We start from the raw sequence: 22,733 nt of genomic DNA on the forward strand, positions 1-22,733 counted from the left end.
CCCACATGAGCCCAGCTGAAGTCAATGGACCTTTACACACCATGTGAGTTTACCTGCTTGGATCCAGATAACAGATTTTAAGGCCAGAAGGAACCATTTGATCACCTAATCTGACCTCCTAATAACTCGTGCTTGGCTGAGGCATCTTGAAGAAAGCCCTCCAAGCTGGATTTACAGATCAAGAGGTGGAGAATCCCCCACTTCCCTTGAGAGTTTATGGTTAATCACTTTCCCTCCCCCAGTTTGCACCTTATTTCCTATTGGAATTTGTCAGGCTTTAACTTCCAGGCATTGGTTTTTGTTCTGTCTTTCTCTGCTAGATTAACACGCCTGTTAGTACCCAGTATTTTCTCCCCATTAAGGTACTTATACACAGCGGGGTCCTGGTCTGTGGCTAGAGCTCCTAGGTCCTACAGTAATAAATAACTTTAATCAAGTCACCTTAATCTTTTTGATACACCCAACAGATGTGTTCCTTAAATCTCTTATTGTGAGGCATTCTCTCCAGCCCTCGAGTGATGTGTGGCCCTTGCCGGCACCCGCTCCAGTTCTTCACCATGCTTTTAAGTGTTACAGAATCTGGGCCTTACATGTTTAGCTCTTTGATGCAGGGTTAGCAAAGTACTGTATAGATCATATTTGGTGCTATACAAATCATACAGACATCACCTGTAGCTCTCTTAAAAACAGGAGCATTGGACTGCTTCAGGGCTTGGAAAGCCTCCCCTTTAACCAGCAAATTATGATTGTGGTGAAGTGCCGAGAGGGAGACTGCAAATTTCAGCTCCTTTGATCATAAGGCAAACTGCAGCTAGAACCTTTATTAAAAGAGAGACTTGGTACTTGAACAGAAATCACGCTGCCATTAAATTAAGCATGAGAATGACAGATATTGTCAGAGGATCCCCCAGACAAAGCCTGCGGTTTCCAGGCTCTTCTCAATACACAGGATAGATTTCAACAGCTCTCCGTGGCCCTCATCCAGAGCTGGCCCACGAGAGAAGAGATTCATGTCTCACGGAATCTTCAGAAACCCTTTCAAAATGAGGAGGAGATGCTGCCTGGTGGCAGAACTCCCAATTCCAAGTGTGGCACCACCTTAATGAAAACATCTCTATTCCCGGCACAACAGTTAAAGGTGACCAGCAAAGGGGCAAAAATGAGGTTGGGCCCTGGTTTTGCTTCTTTATTATACATAAAAAACACCTACAAGTTTTTCCCCTTGCTCTCACTGAACATTCAGGGTTTGTCAAACTCTTCCCCCCACCCCCAGAAGACTGTACTGGTGGCTGGAGAACTGTATGGCATTGGAAACCTGACGGAGAAGGGAAGCGATTGTTATTCACAGTTCTGAATGCTGGGCTCTCTGGTTTTGTCAACATAAATTTCGCTCAACTGGCTAGCCCAGCAAAGAGAAGAACTCTTTTTGTGGAAGAGTCAACATCTTTAAATTAAGTTTAGGAAGCCTACAAGCCACTTCTGAGCCCTCCAACACTAGCAAACCCAGGGAAGACAAAAGTTGAAATGTCTTAGGTTAAAACAAGCAGAAAAAAAATTATATAAAAAACCCCCTTTAGGCCATCTTTAAATATCATCATAAAGCAGCAAAAGAGGCACGTGTCCAATTTTTATCCTTGGCAAGTCACCTTTAAAAGCCGCAGGAGCAGAGTGCACCAGTGCTCGCCAGGCTCACAGACACACCGTGGTCTTGGCCTCTGTGTCCGGATCATGGATACGCATGTTGTAACGAGCGAGCGAGTTGCGTCACCAGCTCTCTCCATCAGTGGCAAGTTTCCAGACAGAAATGTTTTGGAATTCATTTTTTGAAATCATAGCTGTATGCAAACCCCCAGTTAGACACTGTGTGTGTTCCTCCTGCCCTCGGACAAACTACGCCCTACAAAGGCTTTTGGCTTTAAATAAGAACAGATGGCAATGCCCCACATCATGGTCTCTGAACACAATCCATGGTTCGCGGAGGCTGCCGCCCTCCTTAAACTCAATTTGAACAGAACCACCTCCTTGTCAGCAAGTCCCAGGGGATGATCGGAGAGGTATAAAAAGGCAATCTCCTGCATTTGCACCACCAGAGGCGTCGAGCGCGCATGTTTGACACGGCAGCTGCCTCTGGGCGTTGCACAGATTATACATTCCTAACAAAATCCCTTGGAGAGAAGTGTGTGTGTGTGTGTGTGTGTGTGGGGGGGGGGGGGGAGGAGGGAGTTTCACTGGAGACCCAGGGACAGCGCTGACGTTCACACCCAGCTGGGGTCTTCCCTTCAGCTTCATCACAGTTCATGTTGGCCGTGGAGGGGGTCAATACATCTTTTGTCGACTGGGCAGGATGGCCTCCTTGATGAAGGAGAAGATGATGAGGATGCCGGAGCGCTTACCCCTCTTCCCCTTGGTGAAGTAGTTCGATACCACGTCATCTGTGGAGACAGGGAGCACGGGCCAATAAGATCAAATCCAGCAAATATTGCACCACGAGCTCTATGAAAAATCATTCGGTCTTGGGAAAAGAAGAGTCCCTTTTAAAGTCTTAGGCCTGGGTCTACACTGGGGGGGTGGAATTGACCTAAGATGCGCAACTTCAGCTACGAGAATAGCGTATCTTAGGTCGACTTACCTTGCGTCCTCACGGGGCGGGGTCGATGGCCGTCACTCCCCCGTCGGCTCCGCTTCCGCCTCTCGCTGCGGTGGAGTACAGGAGTCGACGGCAGAGCGATCGGGGATCGATTCATCGCGCCTACACTAGACGCGATAAATCGATCCCCGATAGATCCATCACTTAGATAGCTTCTGCTGGACGCCCAAGTTTTGCCCAACTGGAAGCAACAGCAGCTACTTGTTAGCTACTCAGGGGGATCTAATACAGCTACATTTCATAAGACGGAATAACCTTCCCGAACTCTTCATCAGCAGATCTCAAAGCGCTCCACAGTCTTTAGTGTATTTATCCTCACAACGCCCCCGTGAGACAGCGAAATAGCCCCGTTTCACAGCTGGGGCACCCAGACACAAGAGAAGCGAAGTGACTGGACAAGGTCACACGGGAAGTTTGTGAACATACAATTGAACCCAGGTCTCCCGAGTCCTAGGCTAGTGCCCTAACCACTGGGCAATCCTTCCTCATCTTTGACATGGGGGCCTAGTTCACAAAGATCACAAGGCCCCAGCAGGACTGTTGGCATTGCCAGACCGCTCCTTAATAGGAATTCTAAGTATATATCCTGCCCGGTTTTAAATGCCTTCCGCCCCACTATCTAGCCCTTCAGAGCACGTGGGATGTGTGGTCTCTACAAGTCACACCCTCTGGGGTCAAGGGGAGGGTAACCACTGAGCACTGGCTTGAGCTGGTTCCCAGAACATCAAACGCACGCACCTCCAGGCTGCACCGTAGAAGGTAGGACGTTCTCTCCGGCCGACAAGGACACAAAAAATGCAAAGGGAATTAACCACAAGCAGAACGTGAAGTAGGCAAGAACCTGCAGGTGAAACATGAGAGGCAGTGAGAGACCAAGCTACCATCAAATCACAACAGACTCACTGCAGCAGCTGCAGCTAACAATCCGGAATCGTCAGTTACCTAACCGCTAGGTTTCCACGTGGACATTTCTCCTGGGGCAGAAGCCTACAAACTAGTAGCGTCTTGGTAGTCAAATCCAAGGATGGCAAAAATGGCGTTTCAGACATTTTAGAGGGTAGGAAGGAAGGGGGAAGAAATGCTCTGAGTGCCAAACAGGCTGCATCCCATGGGCTCAGACAGGAACCTTTCCCTGCTTCTGTGTCATCTGACAACCTGCCATGCCCTGGGAGCGAGGGGAGGGGGGGGGAAGAAGAGCAGATATGGAGAAAGCTGAAGTAAGATCAGACTAGAAGGTAACAGCTCTCTGAGGTGGAGCCTGGTTCTCCACTAGATCTCTACAATAACCCTCTGGCCAGAACTAGCACGCACACATCTTTATTTAGCTGTGTAGAAACCATTAGGTTAAATTCAGGTCTTGTCTACCCCAGAATACTCTAGGATGTCTGGTGAACTGGGAGGTTTCATGCAGGAGATGCCAAGATAGTGAAACCAGATTGCACCAGAGGGGAAGGGATTTTTGTCTTTTGTTAACCCCTATTCAACTCAAAACACTTGGGAGAAAGGCTCTGTGAAGGATTCAACCCTCCCCTCCCCCCCGCCCCTTTATTTAGGCTGAGGAAGCACGAAATCCACATTTCTGGATCCTCCAGAGAGTCCTCTGGCAAAAAACATCCCCCAAAGAACCCAAAAGTGAAGACTCGACATTCCTGATATGGAAAAAACAAGCAGAAAAAAATACTTGGAGAAGTCCTGAGAGAAAACACTGTCAGGGCATCTTTAATAGGGCCAACAAAGGAGGGGAAGCCCCCAAATTGGGGACAGCTATGTTTCCTTGGCAGGTCACCTCTGACCTCCCTTCTCTTCTCCTCTCCTCCCACCAGCACTCCACTCAGCTCCAAAGTCTATAAAGGCTTAAAGAGATGCTTCTCCCGAATGGTCTCTTACCTCTGAGAACGGGTAATACTCGTCAGCAAAGTACTGGAACGCTAAGTAGTGGTTCAATATAACCAGCACTGCCAAAGGAAAGGAGAGAGTGACTTGCCAGATTTAAAGCAATACCCATCGCCCCGCTTATTTTGCAGGCTCATTGAAGTGAGGCACCTTCCCTGACTGCAGGGCCCTGGAAAACAGTCCTATAAAAGCCATCCGAGATACAATCATACCGTTACTTTGCCCCCAGCAATGGATCCAACACAAAGTCAATATCTTACTACCACCAGGATAACCCCTCTCGTCACAACGCAAATCTCTCTGATGACAAAGGGAGTGCAGTCCAAGTGGGCAGAGCAGACAGCTAGGACACCTGAGTTCTTTGCCACTTAGTGTGTGTGACAACGGGCACGCTTCTCTGTTGGGGAATTCCTGGAGGAAGAGACTAGCATCCGTAAGGCTCTAGGCCACACAACAGTTGAAGACAGTCACATCCAACTACTGCTGCTGCACAAGGGGAGTTTTAAGTGGGGCGGAATAGCAGGCCACGTTGGAAGGCGGCCAGGAAAGAGGGTTTAACACCCCTAGCTCTTGCAAGAAGCGTCACCAGCTTTTTAAGAGCCAGGAGGGGTCAGAACTTGGTTTTATGTCTGGTTCAAAAGACAGCATTGCCACCAGCACAGCGCCCCCTAGCGCCACGCCTGGGCACTGCTCCCGGACTGACTCAGAGTAGCGACTCCACCTTCTGGAGCACCAACACCACTTCCTACAGTCCCTTGGAGAGCTCCTATGCAAGAACAGAGCCGACCCTATCCTGCACACACGCAGCAATCTGAGAGGATCAAACCACAAGGTGGTTGGGCTTGTAGGACACCTGGAATGCCAAACTCCGGATGACATGCCAGTGGAGAGCTGCTCTCCTTTTCAGGAAGCAGATAAACTCACATTAGACACAAAGGGTCACTAAAAATTATTTAGAACTAAAGGGTTTTTTTTAATCATATACACAGAGCTCTCTAGAACATACACAGGAACTCCAAGAGTCGTTTAAGTAATTCAGTGCTACTGAAATCATTTACATCTACCTAGCTGCTGATACACCAATGGTCCAGCTAGTCCAGTGTCTTACCTAGATGAAGCTTGTCCCAGCATAGCAGACAAGTACAATGAGGCAATATCAGAGCTGCAGCTTCAGACTTGCATAGCTTCTAGGAAGCACAGTATATGAAGTAGAGGGTCCAACTAGGGTGCTGGTGTTGGAAGATCATAGCTCAGTACTGCTCCATTGTTTCCGAGCGGTCCCATCTCTGTCTAATGTCTCTTATAGGTTGTGGTAAGCTCCTTGGGACATGGACTGCCTTTTTGTTGTGTTTGTACAGCAGCTGGCCCAATGGGGCCCTGGTCTACGACTGGGGGTTCCTAGTGTGATGTTGTGTAGCAAGAACGATAACCAGGAGCACACTACTGTTACAATCACTAACGTTGCACAACTGCAATAAATCTGATACAAGGTACGTCACGTAAGGTATCAATGGAAAGGTTGCCATCTGCTAAGTACGATGATCCTGTTTACATGCATGTATCATCTCTGCATCGGACGTTATGAATATTGGCGGTGTATTTGTATCTCAGACATGTGTTGTGTTCGTGGGTGACACCCCCCAGCCCAATTTACATTCAGACTAGCCATCGCTGGTTGGTCGGCCATGGAAAGGCATCAGCTCTTCAAAGAGCCCTTCCCGGGGATGCCTCAGTGTGGAGCCGATGGCTACCCCTCTGATTCAGCAAAGCATGTAAGGACATGTGAGCTAAGACTCCATCTTTTACAGTGACTTTCCATGCCCATGTGAGCCTGTGTTCCACACTGGCCAGGAACTTTCCATTCACATGAACTGAGCTAGAAATTGCAAGCTGTGCCATCACTGCTCTGTTTTCCTTCCTGTTTCTCATCTCTGGACTGTGATTTTTCTAAGGACGCTTGGAACAAAGGACCGAATGACCCTCTACCTGCTTGGGTGAAGCAGAGATTTATTACAAGCCAGCAAATTGAACATCACTCCTATGACCCTTAGTTAGAGACTCTGGAAATCAACTGTAATGTATATGACTCTTTTAACCATTTAACAACTCTCTTCTTTTCTTTCTAGGTTATTAAACCTTTAGTTTTTAGTTACAAAAGGATTGGCATCAGTGTGATTTTGGGGTAAGATCTGAGATAGATATTGACCTGGAGAAGTGGCTGATCCTTTGAGACTGGAAGAACTTTACATACAATGAATCTGGTTCTCAGTAACCTCATCGTAAAGACCAGATGTCTGGGTGGGGATAAGGGCTGGATTGCTTAGGGGATTGTGTTTTAGCTTCTTGTTAAGCAGTGTGGTGATATAGAAGCTCATTTTGTTCCTGGTTTGGTGAATGTAATGTTAGAATAGCCACCAGTTTGGGATGTGTCTGCCCTATCATTATCAGTCTGTCCTGAATTTGGCATTCTCAGCTGTGACCCACACCAGGCCACACCTAGGTGCTATACACTAATGCAAATAATAAATAATAATAATGAGAATTTGTTTAACTTTCATTTTAGTTCAAGAACTCTGTCAAGTTAAAAATCCTTTACCTGCATTACTAACAGCTTAGATTATTAGACTAAAATCATTTTAACCATCTGAATTTACCATTCCTCAGTGACTGTTTCCCTTTCCTTGTACTTCACTCAGACTGGATAGGAAACTAACTGGTCAGTTTTGCTTTCTCCTGTGCTGGCAGGACAGTTGTTAATTAATCATACAACTTGGTCCATCGACAGCATCTTCCACCGGAGCATCTCAAGGAGCCTTCTAACCAGCCCCCTGGGGGACAAAGAAATGTTACCAAGCCCAGCTGGGGAGCCTGAGGAACAGATGGCAAAGGACTTGCCCAAGATCACTCAGGAAGTCTGTAGCACTGCTGGGAACAGAATCCAGGAGGCTGTAGAGGTAGCCCACAGCAACAAGGAATGTTGAAATCCAAACATTAACACCCACTGATTTAAATTCAACGAGGCGTTTCTTTTCCTGTGCGATTCTCTCAAATGATTTCTTTTAAATTCCCACATAAAATCCTGATCCCAGGCCTAAGCGACTTCGCCATGCTCCTTTCCTTTTCCCCGTCGGCCCCTAACAACCACATGGGGTGTATTTTACATCTAGTAGGAAAAATTCTGGAGTGATGGGGTTATAGTCTCTCCTGGCACTGCTATAAGAGCACACGCACATTCTTTCCCAAAACGTTTCAAGTTTGCTTTTAAAAATATATTTGCCTTTTACCAAATATACCTCCCACAGAGCACCTGATGAGCACCAGGACTTCTGATCCTTAAGTATAGAGCAGCATCTCCTACAAGTGCAGTACTTATAGGCTGATAGCCCGGTCTGGTGGCTAGAGCAGACCCTCAGTTCTGGTTCCACCTGTCATTGCCGTGTAACTCTGGGCAAGTTACTCCAGGAAGGAAGAACAGACTTGAACATAAGAACGGCCAGACTGAGTCAGACCAAAGGTCCATCTAGCCCAGTATCCTGTCTACCAACAGTAGCCAGTGCCAGGTGCCCCAGAGGGAATGAACAGAACAGGGAATCATCAAGTGATCCATCCCCTGTTGCTCATTCCCAGCTTCTGGCAAACAGAGGCTAGGGACACCATCCCTGTCCATCCTGGCTAATAGCCATTGATGGACCTATCCTCCATGAACTTATCTAGTTCTTTTTTGAACCCTGGTATAGTCTTGGCCTTCACAACATCCTCTGGCAAAAAGTTCTATAGGTTGACTGTGCGTTGTGTGAAGAAATACTTCCTTTTGTGTGTTTTAAACCTGCTGCCTATTAATTTCATTTGGTGACCCCTAGTTCTTGTGTTATGAAAAGGAGTAAATAACACTTCCCATTTACTTTCTCCATATAAGTCATGATTTTATAGACCTCAGTCATATCCCCCCTTAGTTGTCCCTTTTCCAAGCTGAAAAGTCCGAGTCTTATTAATCTCTCCTCATGTGGCAGCCGTTCCATACCACTAATCATTTTGTTGTCCTTTTCTGACCTTTTCCGATTCCAGTATATCTTTTTTGAGATGGGGCGACCAGATCTGCACTCAGTATTGCAGATGTGGGCGTACCATGGATTTATAGAGAGGCAATGTGATATTTTCTGTCGTCTTATCTATCCCTTGCTTAATGATGCGCAGCATTCTATTCGCTTTTCTGACTGTTGCTGCACATTGAGTGTAAGCGACAGGACTTGAGGGTAAGACACAGGACGGAAAGCCAGTACAGCTGTGTTCTGTTCCCGGCTTTGCCACTGGCTAGCCACCTCTGCCTGTGCTTTATAATCCCCAGATGCAAGGTGCTGAACTAAGTTCAACATACTTGATTGGCACAGCACTTGCTAATGCCGCAGGATGTGTTGCAAAAGACTCAAATGTCTGGTACTAGCCGGCCCAAAGACACAGCTGAACCTGTGGTGGAGACAGCAGAAGCTCTTGAGGTGGTCTCCCGCCACCCTCTCAAATGCCTGTCCCCTCCCCAGCAGCACACAATCCCCCTGCTCCCCAAAGGCAGCCACTCACCGCACGACAGTATAAAGTTTGGCGATGTCAGCATGATGAAAGGGAACGTCTGCAGCAGGCCGAAATAGACCAGGTTGGTGAAGAGGCCCACGCCCACCATGAAGCCAGGAAAGCGTTCAAAGAGGTACAGGCCTACAAGCACCGCTGTAGAGAACTGAAACAGAGAAACGCCCCAGCCCACAGTTAATCCAGCCTCTCTATCACGTACGCCCCCTGGCAAGCAGAGGAGTTGCAAGTGCTCAGTTCATCCAAGGTCAGGCCCAGAGACAGCTGTGTGACCTGTGATTGCTCTACAACATGCCTGTGGATATCTGGGTGACATTTGATGGCCTATTACGTACAGATCCGGCCAGAGCTCATGGTCCGTTCTGGCCTTAAACTCTATGGGACTATGAATGTCTCCAGGACGTCTCGTGGCATCTTCAAATCACACTACCTTTCAGCTGCTGCAAGTATCAGTGATCTTACGCTACCGAGGGGACTTGATGATGTTACCCACCTCGCTGATCCCCACCTTGAAGGCCTTTTGGAGCGGCTCTCTAAATCGTCCCTTTCCCCTCGGACATGCAGGCTCCGCTCCTCCGTTTAAGAGGTCAGGATGCATGGACTCAGATGTCCCTTTCGGTCCTGCCCTAGGGGATCAGCCAAGCAAAGGGAGTTTCTCTAGGGGCACAGTGCTTCAGAAGCACCTTCCCTGGAGGCTGGAGCCCTCCGCCGCTCATCTGTAAGGCAGTATCTGCTGAGCAGCATGGGCTAACGGCTAGAGCACCGGACTGGGACCTCAGGAGACCTGTGCCTACAGGTGATTTTAGGCAAGTCCTTTGCCCTCTCTGTGACTCTGTAAAATGGGGCTAATGACTCACCTCCTTTGTAAAGTGCTTTGAGATCTACGGTGAAAAGGGCTGCATGAGAGGTGTGATTTTTCATAGAATCATAGAACCACAGGGTGAGAAGGGACCGCAAGGGTCATCTAGTCTAACCCTCGGCAAGATGCAGGATTTGTTGTGTCTATCCCATCCCAGACAGACGGCTCCAGCTTCCTTTTGAAACCCTCCAGTGAAGGAGCTTCCACAACCCCCCTAGGCATCTGTTCCACTGTCCTATAGTGAGGAAGTTTGTCCTGAGATTTCATCTCAACCTGCGGTGCTGGAGTTTGAACCCATCTCATCCTGCCATCTGTGGCAAGAGAGAACAACTATTCTCCATCTTTCTTATGGCAGCCTTTCAAGTAATTGAAGACCGCTATCATGTCCCCCCCAATCTCCTCTTTTCCAAACTAAACACACCCAGTTCCTTCAGCCTTTGCGGAGATGTCTGAAACAGGCTCGGCACCTGGGTTGCTTAACCATTTAAACCACGTACACGCCTGGCAACCCACCCTCCTACCTTCCATCCCAATCTAGCAGCACAATCATGGGACTGGGAGCCAGGAACTACCAAATTCTAATCCCAGCTCCTTGTGACACTTGGATGAGTCACTTGGCATCCGTGCCTCAGTTTCCCCATCTGGGGATCAAACCTGTCTTGCAGGGGGGTTGGGCGTGTTAATCCCCTCCATCTCTCCAGGAGGAGTGGAGCTGAAGGTCATTGTTATTTTCTCCCCACGGCTAGCCCTAATGCAGAGGGTCCCCAAGTTTCTGTTCCCTCCCATGGCAGCCTGAAAAGCAGGGAGCACGGCCCCTCCCTCCCAACCACCTCAGCAGCCCGAGGAGGAGGGAGGAAGGCAGGGCTGTGCAGTTCTCTCCCTGAGGAGTTTGGCTGCAGTCCCCAGCTGTTCTGCAAGCCTGTGTATTGTGGCAGGCAGATCCCTGACTGCCCAGAGCCCCTTATTTTTATACATTCATGATCCTCGTTGCTTCCCCATTCTAGGCACTGACTGTGAACAGTTCGTTTTGTGGGCTGGTGCTTCCGAGAGCCATCGGCTTTGCCCTTTGCCAGATTATATGGGGCTGGTGGTTTTACCTGGGCTGTGGAGCCCTAAAATTGTTACATTCTGCATTGATTTTACTGCCTGGCCTTCACAGGCTAACTGAGAGGAGACTTGGGCTAGTACATGTCTAAGTGGTCCTTCAAAGATAATCTAATCTACCTCCCCGCCACCGCAGGACTGTTATGAGCACAAACAGCCAGAGACTTACCCAGATCATGTATTTGATTATTCTGCTAGTAGCGACGGTGTATTCTTCTATTAGCTCCGCCAGATAGTAGAGGCCAGCGGCTAGAAGGGAAACAAAGGGGTTATTTCAGGCTCAGACTCTCACTGCAGCTCACAGCCAATGAGACTGGTCATTTCGAGTGGATTTCAGCCCCACAGATTCACGTTCACAAACTCCAAAAGCACTGGAAGCCTTGTAGCCGTTTCCAAGACATTGTGGCCTGGACTTTCAGAGCCAGGCGCTAATTGGAGGGGCCTCCATTTTTGGCCGCCCAACTTGAGTAACATTGGCCTGGTTTTCACAGGTGCTGGGCAGTGGACTTCATTTGAAAAGCTGGATCTGCGTATCCAGTAAAAACAGCTACAACATTACTGCGGGGCAGATCAAGCGACTTGGACCTGATGGGCTGGAAGTCGGTAGTGATCAGCCCGTTGTGGGGTGCTGCGCAGATGCAGAACAGCTGACAATCCCTGCCCTAAGAGCTAACAACCGAAAGGCGAGACGCACCAGATGGGTGAAACAATTTACAAGCAGAGCAACCCAAATGGGATTTTAAGCATAGACTAGGTGTGCCTGCGATCTGCAGCCAATCAATACCAATGATCACAGTTACAGCTGCTCTCGCAGTTTCACATGGAGGTTCTTCAGACCCCATCTAAACTGTTGGGTGATGTCATTGGGCACTGTGAAACAGCTGCTTGCCTTCCACTCCAGAGGTGGATGCATTTCAATGATGGGGGAGGCATGATCCAGGGTGGATACAAATCAATGATTTTTTTTAAATAAATTAAAAAAAAGATTTTTTTGATTTAAATCGAATTTTTTTGATAAAATGCTTTTTGAAGGAAAAAACCTATCTAAAGATAGTTTTAATTAAGATACATTATAGCTCAAAGATATCTCATCATGGAATAGGGATTATAAATTCTAATTCTATAGTATGAGACAATATATTCATGTAATGTTTAAGAAAAGTTTTCTAAATGAGTTCCAATGGTTCATGGATTAGGGACCCAATTTTATGGGGCTTCAGGGGCTTCTGTACAGATTATTTAGGTTAATCTTTCTAGCTACCCAATCGACTCAGTGCTCAGTCTAGAAGATACCATCAGAGATGCTTAGTTTTGCAGTTCTCAAACTGTGGATTTGTGTCTCCAGAGATAACATGCTTGTTAACAGCAAAAATGTTTTAAATAAATAAATATAGAGGTGGGAAATAACAGACCTCTATTGTCCCTCTGCAAATTTGTGTACACTGAGTCAATCCCTTACCTCTCTCTAAAAGTGCAAAGTTTTAAAAAGTTCAATGAATAGAAGATTGTTGGGGGCGGAATACATCTGGACAAGGAGAAGTCTGGAGATAAATGTGAGAAGGGAGGGACAGACAGTAGAAACAAAAGGGAAACTGTTTGAGCAGCATATTCCAGAAATTTTGAGCTCTTTCTGAGTGTAGCCTTCATTGATTTGAGATTTACCATACCAGTCTCTCACTAGAAGGGAAAACCTATAATGGCAGCAGGCTGTAAAAGAGACCCAGTTTGGGAATAAGAACCAATTCAAGAAATATGTTCGCTGATGATGTTTTAAAGAAAGTCACACTAGTGAACTGGTGGAAGTCACTTAAGCACTTGGATTCAGAGACTGTTGAAGTGATAATCTCACTTTTAACAGCAGTAGCTTCTTCTGCCAGAAATTGAGAAATCGTTTGGACCTGAAAAAGCCAGAAAGCTTGTTTTCTTTTCCAGATTATGAACAAACAGGAAAATGAAGGTGAAGACGACTGAGTTAGCTGCAGAAGCCAATATTTTAAGTTTCTCATGTTGACATGGCTGACATAGTCGATTTAATTTTTGTTTTTTTAAATATTTAACTATTTTAGTTAAAAACAATTTTAACAAAAACAAACCTGACTTTAAAAAACTTGAATGTTTAATTCAAAAATGCATATGCTTGTTTTGTTAAAATATTATAAGTTTGCTGTTGAAGAAAAAAATCCAGAATACATAACGTTGTTGTTTTAGTTAAATAAATCAATTTAAATGTCTGTCTGGTGATGTTCTCCTCCTAATAAAACATGGCAAGAAAATCCTCCAAATATTAATGATTAACCTGTTGAATTGGAGAGATTTATGAAGTCACTGGGAGGTGAACTATCTGCTTCAATTACCTTTGGTAAATGAAATAACCAAACAATCATTCATTGTCTGATATAGCTGTAAAACTAATCTGAAAAGTTTTCAAAATAAATCACTGTTTAAAAATGTATAGTGTGTGCCTTCTAAAAATGAAACCTACGTCTATCTCTGAGTTGTGAAGAATATGGTTATAACAGTTAAGGTTACAACCACCACCAAGAATGCACTTCTATGTAGGAAACCATGATTAAATCGAGTCTTCCTGACTAGTGATTTAAATGAAATCCACCCTGGCATGATCCCTAAACTCTTTCAGATGAGAGGTCCTAGAGAGCTATTAGTGTCATTATTTAGTATGGTCGTAATCACGGGCCACAATCCGAATGGGGCCCACTTACAGCAGGCACAGGACAAACACATAAGCAGAAGAAGTCCCTGCTCCAGAGAGCTTACAATCTCTGGGGAACAAAACATGGGGCCAACACATCAGATAATCACAGAGATGAGAGATGGAAACAGCCCGTTGTAGCAGCCAGTTCCACCCTGACCAGGGCAGGGCTGGTCCCATCAATAAAATTCCTGATACTTTGTCCAGTCTTCTGCGTCCCATATTTTTGCTGGTTCCTTTAGCGACCCTGTGGCCTGTTGCTATTTTTCAGCTCCCCTTTGAACCAGATGGTTTGCAGACAAAGCTGCGGCTGGGAGAAAAGCGCATCCCCGGGCCCTTGGACATGGTAAGCGAGATTGTTCCTGTCTCGGGGTGGCCTTGGGAAACGTCTGTCCTAACACTATGGCTCCCTGGAATTCGCTCCGAGTTGCCCCCTTGGGTTTCATTTGAGCTGGGCGAAGGTGCCAAGCCCTGAACACAGGAGTGGCTGCAGTGTCCCATCGCACTGTGCCAACCTGCCTCGCGGCTGGCATGGGGAACCACCCCGGGGGGCGAGAGGGCGTTTACCCTGCACCGCAGTATTAAGGGGCTGCTCAGAGGGGTGCGGCCAGAGGCACAGGGAGTCATGATGGGGGAGCTGCCCTCGGGGAACAGGAGCAATCACCCCAAAGGCAGGGCGCAGCGCAGGCGGCCTGGAACCGGGTCAGCCACTGCCCTGACCACCTGCAGGGGACAGGCTGGGCACCCCATTCCTCCTCCCCCCGGCTGTACCTACCCTGGTTCCCCATCCAGACCCCCCAGAACAAAGGCAGCCCTAGGCCTGAGACATCAACACCCCCCCCATCGCGCATCCCTGACTTGCCCCCATCTCTGCGCCCCACACACACACACTGCACAGCAAACCCCCCCACCCCCCACAGGGAGTCCTCCGGTTAAGTCCTCTGGTCCCGGGGGGAGGGCCCAGGAGGGAGATGGGGGGCGGGCCAGTCCCAGGGGGTTCAGGCGATCCAGGGGGGTGAGGACGGGCCAGTGCTGGGGGGATCAGACGGGGCGGGCTGGGGGGCAAGGAACTGGCAGGTCGGGAGGGGGTCCGGGAGGGCCGGTCGGGGGGGGGGGGGGGATCAGGGTGGCGGGCTGGGGCCGGTCTGTCACTGATGGCCAGGGTGGGAGAAGGCAGGGAAGGGGGCCGATGGGCCGGTCCCACGGGGGGCCGGGAGGGGGGGATGGACGGGCTGGGGGCCGGGCCGGGCTCTCACCGATGGCCAGGGTGGGAGGGGGAACGGGTAGGGGACCGGGGGACCGGGCCGGGAGGGGGTAGGGCTGGGCCGGGCTCTCACCGATGGCCAGGGTGGGAGGAAGGGGGGACGGACCGGAGGGGGATAGGACCGGGCGGAGGGGGGACGGGCCGGGCGGAGGGGGTAGGACCGGTCCGGGCTCTCACCGATGGCCAGGGTGGGAGGAAGGGGGGACGGACCGGAGGGGGATAGGACCGGGCGGAGGGGGGACGGGCCGGGCGGAGGGGGTAGGACCGGTCCGGGCTCTCACCGATGGCCAGGGTGGGTGGAAGGGGGGCTGGGGGGCCGGGCCGGGCGGAGGGGGGACGGGCCGGGGGACCGGCGGGGGGTAGGGGACCGGAGGGGGGTAGGACCGGGGGACGGGACGGGCGGAGGGGGGACGGGCCGGGGGACCGGAGGGGGGGGGGGTAGGGGCCGGGGGCCGGGCCGGGCTCTCACCGATGGCCAGGGTGACCAGCGCCACCTGGATGAGCAGCGAGACCCAGCTCAGCGCGTAGATGAACCACATGGCGCCGGGCGGGCCGCGATCGGCCCCTCGCTCCGGGCCCGGGCCGCCGCCGCTTCCTGTCCGCGCCCGGCCGCTGCGGGGAGGGAGCGGCCCGGCCCGGCCCGGCCCACAGCGACCCCCGCAGGCCCGGGGGAGACAGCGCAGGAGAGAGACCGGCCCCGCCCCTCCCCGATCCCCCCCGGCCCCGCCCCTCCCCGATCCGCCCTCCCCCCCCCCCCAGCCCCCTCCCCGATCCTCCCTCCCCCCCCCAGCCCCCTCCCCGATCCCCCCCCGGCCCCGCCCCTCCCCGATCCTCCCTCCCCCCCCAGCCCCCTCCCCGATCCCCCCCGGCCCCGCCCCTCCCCGATCCTCCCTCCCCCCCAGCCCCCTCCCCGATCCCCCCCCGGCCCCGCCCCTCCCCGATCCTCCCTCCCCCCCAGCCCCCTCCCCGATCCCCCCCCGGCCCCGCCCCTCCCCGATACCCCCCGGCCCCGCCCCTCCCCGATCCTCCCTCCCCCCCCAGCCCCCTCCCCGATCCCCCCCCGGCCCCGCCCCTCCCCGATACCCCCCGGCCCCGCCCCTCCCCGATCCGCCCTCCCCCCCACGGCCCGATCCCTCCCCGATCCTCCCCGGCCCCGCCCCTCCCCGGGCCCGGCCCCTCCCCGGTCCCCCCCGGCCCCGCCCCTCCCCGATCCTCCCCGGCCCCGCCCCTCCCCGGGCCCGGCCCCACCCCTCCCCGATAACCCCCGGCCCCGCCCCTCCCCGGGCCCGGCCCCCGCCCCGATCCCCCCCACCCCGGCCCCGCCCCTCCCTGATCCTCCCTCCCCCCCCAGCCCCCTCCCCGATCCCCCCCCCGGTCCCTCCCCGATACCTCCTCGGCCCCGCCCCGATCCTCCCTCCCCCCCCACGGCCGGGCCCCGCCCCTCCCCGATCCGCCCCCCCCCTCCGGCCCGGCCCCCGCCCCGATACCCCCCGGCCCCTCCCCTCCCCGATCCGCCCTCCCCCCCGGCCCCGCCCCTCCCCGATCCCCCGCCCGGGCCAGCCCGCGCCCCGATACCCCCGGGCAGGGCCCCCCAACACCCTGCTCCCCTCACAGCCAGGCTCCCCAACACCCCAATACCCACACAGCCAGGCTCCTCAACACCCTGATACCCCCAGGCAGGGCCCCCAACACCCCAATCCCCCCCATGGCCGGGCTCCCCAATACCCCCACAGCCGGGCCCCCCAACATCCCAATACCCCCGGGCAGGGCCCCCTCACACTCTAACCCCCAAACTGGGGCAGGCTCCACACAGCATGATTCTACCACCCCCTGCCCGGTCAGTGATGTGGGGCTGGGGACCCTTGTCAGGCTGGTTTTCTGGGGAGCACCCAGGCTTGTTCCCCACCCTTGGGAGCTCCCCGTTGCAGGCCAGGGCACTGGCTCTGTCCGGGGCAGCTCTGGCACTGGGCCAGGGGTTGGGTTTCCAGGCAGTCTGCCCAGGAGAGGGGCCAGGAGCTCGGTCCCCCATTCCGGTGCCATCTCTGGCTGCTATTCGCTCGCTGGGCTCCTCCTTCCCCGGGTCGCTGGCACTGTCCTGTCCCAGCCCCTGCCCTGCTCAAGCCCTGCCTGGCTCTCCGCTCCTCGGGGGGTTCCTGCCGCCCCCACCACACTTCCTTCAAACCTCGCCTCAGTCTGCAATTGCCCAGCTCCCAGTGCCAAAGCCATCGCCACCATACAGCCGCCAACCGGCCTCCCCACCCAGCCACCCAACTCCCACCTGGCACTCCCATCCCAACCCCAACGGCCCAATTCCAGCCATCTCACCCAACCCTCAATTCCAGCTGCTGCTTTCAGAGAGCCCTCTTCCCATTCTGACTCCCCGGGCCCAGCGGCCATTCCCAGAGAAGATGAATCTTGTTGTGGTGAAGGCACTGACATAACAGAACCAGAAATGGAGGGCTGGAAGGGACCTCCAGTGGCAATCTAGTCTTCCCCCCTGCGCTAAGGCAGGACCAAGTAAACCTGGACCATCCCTGACAGGGGTTTGTCCAATCAAAAACCTTGTGATGGGGATTCCACAACCTCCTTTGGATGCTTGTTCCAGAGCTAATCTTCCCCTAGAGTTAGAAAGCTTTTCCTACTATCTAACCTACATCTCTCTTGCTGCAGATCACACCCATGACTTCTTGCCCTTCCTTCCGTGGACATGGAGAACAATTGATCAACGTCCTCTTCATAACGGCTCTGAACGTGTTTGAACTCTTATCTAGTCCCCCCTCTGTCTTCTTTTCTCAAGACGACACATCCAGGTTTTTTAACCTTTCCTCCCAGGTCAGGTTTTCTAAATCTTTTCTCATTTTAGTTGTTCTTCTCTGGACTCTCTCCAATTTGGCCACAGTTTTCGTAAAGAGTGGCACACAGAACTGGATACTGCATTCCAGCTGAGGCCACCCCAGTGCCGAGTGGAGCAGGACAGTTACCTGCCATGTTTTACATACAACCCTCCTGTTAACACCCCCCAGAATATTAGTCTTTTTGGTCCATGCATTTCAATAGGAATTTTGCCCAAATGAAGCATTTAGGAAACAGCGAGAATGGGCTTTGGAAGTCAGCTCATTATCAGGGATCCCAGAAATCCGTTTGCCACGGAAAAATGCAGAATTTGTGTTTTTACGGAGACTCTTTCGTTTTTACATTTTGTGAAAAAATAAAAACATATACAGTGGAAACCCATTTATCGGATCTGTTTGGGACCAGGGCCAGATCAGATCATCAAAAATCGGGGGAAATGGCAAAGAGCGTTCTATCCTTTATTTTAAGATGGAGGGGCTGGTCTCGGGTGGTCAGCCCCGGGCGGCAAGGTCTGACCACTGGAGCCCCAGTCACCCTGAGCCCGGCCACTGTCAACCCCAGGTGGCTGGTGGTTCGGTCAATACGGAGAGCCGGATAATGGAGGCTCAGATAAACAGGGTCCCACTGTCCAGAATACAAGCATAGAAGTATTTGGTATAAGTAAGAAATACAAATTGCAATTCCATTAATTGTATTTTATTATAACGATTGGTAAGCTTCAAACTTGCTTAGAAATTGTAAATATATCAATAAAACACTGTGTGCAACTGATACTTATGTGTATTGTGGGTAGGGAAACTAACATTCAGCGCTTCATTTTAACTGCATAAAAACATGAGAATTTGGGGTCTTTTATCTCTGAAAACTAGGATCTTTGCTCATTATTAACAGCGCTGTGAGCAGAGTGTGCCACCTGGTGGTCAAAAGAGTGATTGCAACAGCCCCTGAACAAACCTTATATGACTTGCTCCTACTGCCCCAGTGGATGGGGCACAGGACTGGGACTCAGGACGCCTGGGTTCTGCTTCTATCTCCGCCACTGAGTGGCCGTGTGACTGCGGGCACGTCACTTCCCTGGCTGTGAAACAGGGCAGATGATACCGACACCTCTGGACAGTGCTTTGGGATAGATGGGGAGTGAGGCACCTTCTCGGCCTGCGAAGGTCCCTTTTGTGGAACATGTCACTAAACTCATCCCCTTAGGTTTAAGGATGTTCTTGGGCCCCATTCAGGTCTGGGGCATTTCCTCTGATTTCTGTGCGATTACAGCAGGCATGAATTTGGCCCACCACCAGGAAAAAACACCCGATGAGCCCATTTATGTTAGCTTAAAATTAGGGTTACCATATTTCAACAATCAAAAAAGAGGACGGGAGGAGCCCCGCCCTAGCCCCGCCCCCGTCCTGTCCTAGCCCCGCCCCTGCCCCTTCCACTCCCTCCCACTTCCTGCCCCCTCAGAACCCCCAACCCTCCCCCCCACTCCTTGTCCCCTGACTGCCCCCCAGGACTCCACCCCCTCCCTAAGCCTCCCTGCCTCTTGTCCCCTGACTGCCCCCTCCTGAGACCTTCCTCACATCCTAACTGGCCCCCTAGGACCCTACCCCCTACCTGTCCCCTGACTGCCCCAACCCTTATCCACACCCCCACCCCCTGACAGCCCCCCCCCCAGAACTCCTGACCCATCTAAACCCCTCTGCTCCCTGTCCCCCCCCTCCTGGGACCCCTGCTCCTAAATGCCCTCCAGAACCCCACACCCTACCTAAGCCTCCCTGTGCCTTGTCCCCTAACTGCCCCCTCCTGAGACCCCCCCCACCTGTACCCTGACTGCCCAAAACCTTACACCCCCAACCCCCAGACAGCCCCCCCCGAACTCCTGACCCATCCAACCCTCCCCCCCTGCTCCCTGTCTCTTGACTACCCCCCCACCCCACCCCAGAACCTCCCTGCCGCTTCTCTGGCCCCCGGCCCCCTTACTGTGCTGCAGAGCAGCGGGCTCGACAGCGGGGGAGGGGAGCAGGGTCGGAGCTCCAGACAGCGAACGGCCGGCGATCTGTGAATGCAGGGAGGGAGGGAGAGGAGGGAGAGGAGGGGGGGGGTCAAGTTTCAGGAGAGAGGAGGGGGGAAGTGCAGGAAGGGCTCTGGCTGTCGGAGCCCGGGCTGCTCTGTAAGCCGCGCGCACGCTGTGCATGGGGGGGGGGAGGAGGGGAAGTCCGGACATTGACAAATTCCCCCGGACGCTATTTTTAACTCGAAAAAGCCGGACATGTCCGGGGGAATCCGGACGAATGGTAACCCTATTAAAATCATATTTAATGACAATATCTTTGCTAGCGAAGGCTACGCAGAGCTCCATATTTCTGCATGCTGGGCTAAGGAGACAGGAGTGATCAGTGCTTCAGTAGCTCCTAGTCTCCATGTAGGACTCCGTATTTTAGGATTCCTGGGGTCTAGTCTGAGCTTGCCACTGTTACTATAGGGGAGTGACTCCCCCACTCTGGGCCACTGTCTGCTGAGCTGTATCATGGACATAATGAGGCTTTTCTCCTTCTCCAGGGTGTTGTGAGGATTAATCCCTCGCCGGAAATGTTTTGAAGGTGCTTGGCGATTCCTCGGTGGAAGACACTTAGGCCCAGATCCTCGAAGGTGCTTAGGCACCTAACTCCCCTGGATTTCAATTCCGAAGGTGTTTGGGTGCCTCGCTCTGACTGAAGGGGTGCGCATGGGCAGCCTTAACTGTGCATTTGCTGGTTTTCAACCGGTTGAGTTTTGCTCACCTCAGCATTGGGCAAGGGGACACCTGCCATCAAGCAAGCTTAGTTCTGCGTTAACATCAGCTTTTGCCATGGAAGGTCCTAGTTCTCTGAACCGGAAGAGAGAAGTTGTTGGTAGGAGTTAATAGTAATTTAAGCAGTCGCACATATCATGTCCTGCAATCTGCATACCAAGCCAGCCAACACCCTCTTCCCCCACACACACACATCAACTGGGCCCCACCAACCCTGCTTCAGCACACCTCCCCAACGATCACCTGACCCACCGTTCACTGCATTCAGCCCTACAACCTGGCCTCTTCCCCACTACCATACTCAAGCAACTCCCCACTGCCAGCAGGGAACGTATCTCCCTGAAGTATTCACTTCCTGGTATGCCCAATGTTTCTATCGCGTTCTTCTCCCCTCCTTATCCCATCTCTCATGCAGGGCCTGGGCCGAAGGACAGCTATGGGCAGTGGTCCCGATCGCGTTGCAGGATGGCCGGAGAGTGGAGTTTGTGCCAGGGCCGGCATCACAGACCGGGTCGCCGTTCCAAAACGCGAACAGTTTTGGACCGGAGAGAAAGATCCTCTGGCCCTGCCCCAGAGACGTGCCCCATCTCCGAGGCACAGCGAGGTGTCAGAGCTGGGATTGGTTCTGTACCCTACGGCTCACGTTTTCTGGTCAGCCATGAGCCCTCCAATGTCCCAATGAACGTTCCGCCAACACTTAGTAAACGCGGTCCCGTTGTTGCTGTAGCGATTATTCATCGGCTCAGCCGAAGCAGAGAAAACGACGACCGCTCCTGGACACAGATGTGGGCCAAATCTGCTCTCCTACACAGCATGAGGTGTCCCCCTCTGCTGGCCAGGCCATGCATTGCGGGTTTATGAGTCCGCTGCTGTTGTGGGACGCTGGAGTACTTGTCGATCTAGGGGTCCCAGCGTCAATCCCTGCAAGCCACCGAGCCGTTCCAAGCGGCGGCTGCCATGCACGTGGGGTGCAGTGGATCTCCCCCTCTTTGTGGGCGATGGAAGCGGAGGAGCCTGGTGCGTAAGGAGGTGGGAGTCTGTCCCCAGCATGACAGATCGTGGGGCAGCCAGAGGGGGCAGCGAGAAGCCCAGGCAGAGGGTGGGGGATGGGAGCAGAAGTGCCTGCAGTGATGGAGTTAATTGCCCCAAGCTCGCCCAGGGCAGCTGGCAGAGCACGGCCAAATGCCCCTCTGAGCCACAGGGAAACCCACCCAGAGCATCATCCCTCCTCAGAAGCAGCCCTCCCCCTCCCTGTCATGCCGCTGAAGCCATGGGCAGAGTTAGGGGTTTTCGCAGAGCCAGGGGGGCTGCCCAAAGGCACCCCAAGCCTTGACGATAGAGGGCACCTGCCACCGCCCCACATCGCACGGAGGAGGCAGGGGCGCCCCAGGGCTAGCGGTGAAAAGCCCGGGAGCAGGGCGGTGGGAGGGTGCAAAGGGAAGGGGAGTCTGAACTTCAATGCAGCCTGGCTGTCACTCTGTGCCCATCAATCCACCTAGCTGTCTGTCTGTCAGTCTGGGACGATCAGTCCACCTGCCCGTCTCTCCGCTCGGACCGATCCATTGTCTGCGTACCGGGGCGCCAGTCTGGGTGGCAGAGCGCGCAGCCCAGCCGGTGGTATTTGGCTGTGTTCTAGAAATGTCCCCGAGGCAGCCGCGGTTCGGGGAACGGGCAAGCGCTCGTCCTGATGAACCACATGAACTCCCCTGTCTGAACTGTGGCACTTGGTGCATTTCCCTCCAGGAAACGCGAGCCGGAGTCGAGCGCACGAGAGAACCCAAGGAAATGCCATTGAGGAAAGGTAAGGGAGCATGAAATGTGCTTAATGAGCTACGTGCGACAGGCAAAATGTCAGGCCTGTCCTTGTTTATCTTCCTCTTGGAAACGCTCCTGTACTCTCCGCTCTTCGATCTCTCCTCCGTTCTGCGCCCAGGCCCCTGCCTGCTTCAAGCCCTTCCAAGGCCCGCTCCGAGCCATTCCCATCCCAGGGCGCTTTACCCAGTGGCAGGCCCAGACTTGAGCCAGGAACCCAGCTAG

General features: G+C 52.7%; 1 protein-coding gene across 1 annotated transcript; it reads right to left on the reverse strand.

Moving 5' to 3' along the window:
- Positions 1–2,200: 2,200 nt before the first annotated feature.
- Positions 2,201–15,677, reverse strand: TEX261 (testis expressed 261). Its single transcript, XM_054030015.1, has 6 exons — positions 15,528–15,677; positions 11,254–11,333; positions 9,116–9,269; positions 4,535–4,602; positions 3,386–3,488; positions 2,201–2,432 (listed from the first exon to the last, which is right to left on the reverse strand). The coding sequence occupies exons 1-6, from the start codon at positions 15,595–15,597 to the stop codon at positions 2,317–2,319; spliced, it is 591 nt and encodes a 196-aa protein (XP_053885990.1). The 5' UTR covers positions 15,598–15,677; the 3' UTR covers positions 2,201–2,316.
- Between the last annotated feature and the right edge of the window lie 7,056 nt (positions 15,678–22,733).

Source organism: Malaclemys terrapin, chromosome 5 (assembly GCF_027887155.1).
Source record: "Malaclemys terrapin pileata isolate rMalTer1 chromosome 5, rMalTer1.hap1, whole genome shotgun sequence".
NCBI lineage: Eukaryota > Metazoa > Chordata > Testudines > Emydidae > Malaclemys > Malaclemys terrapin.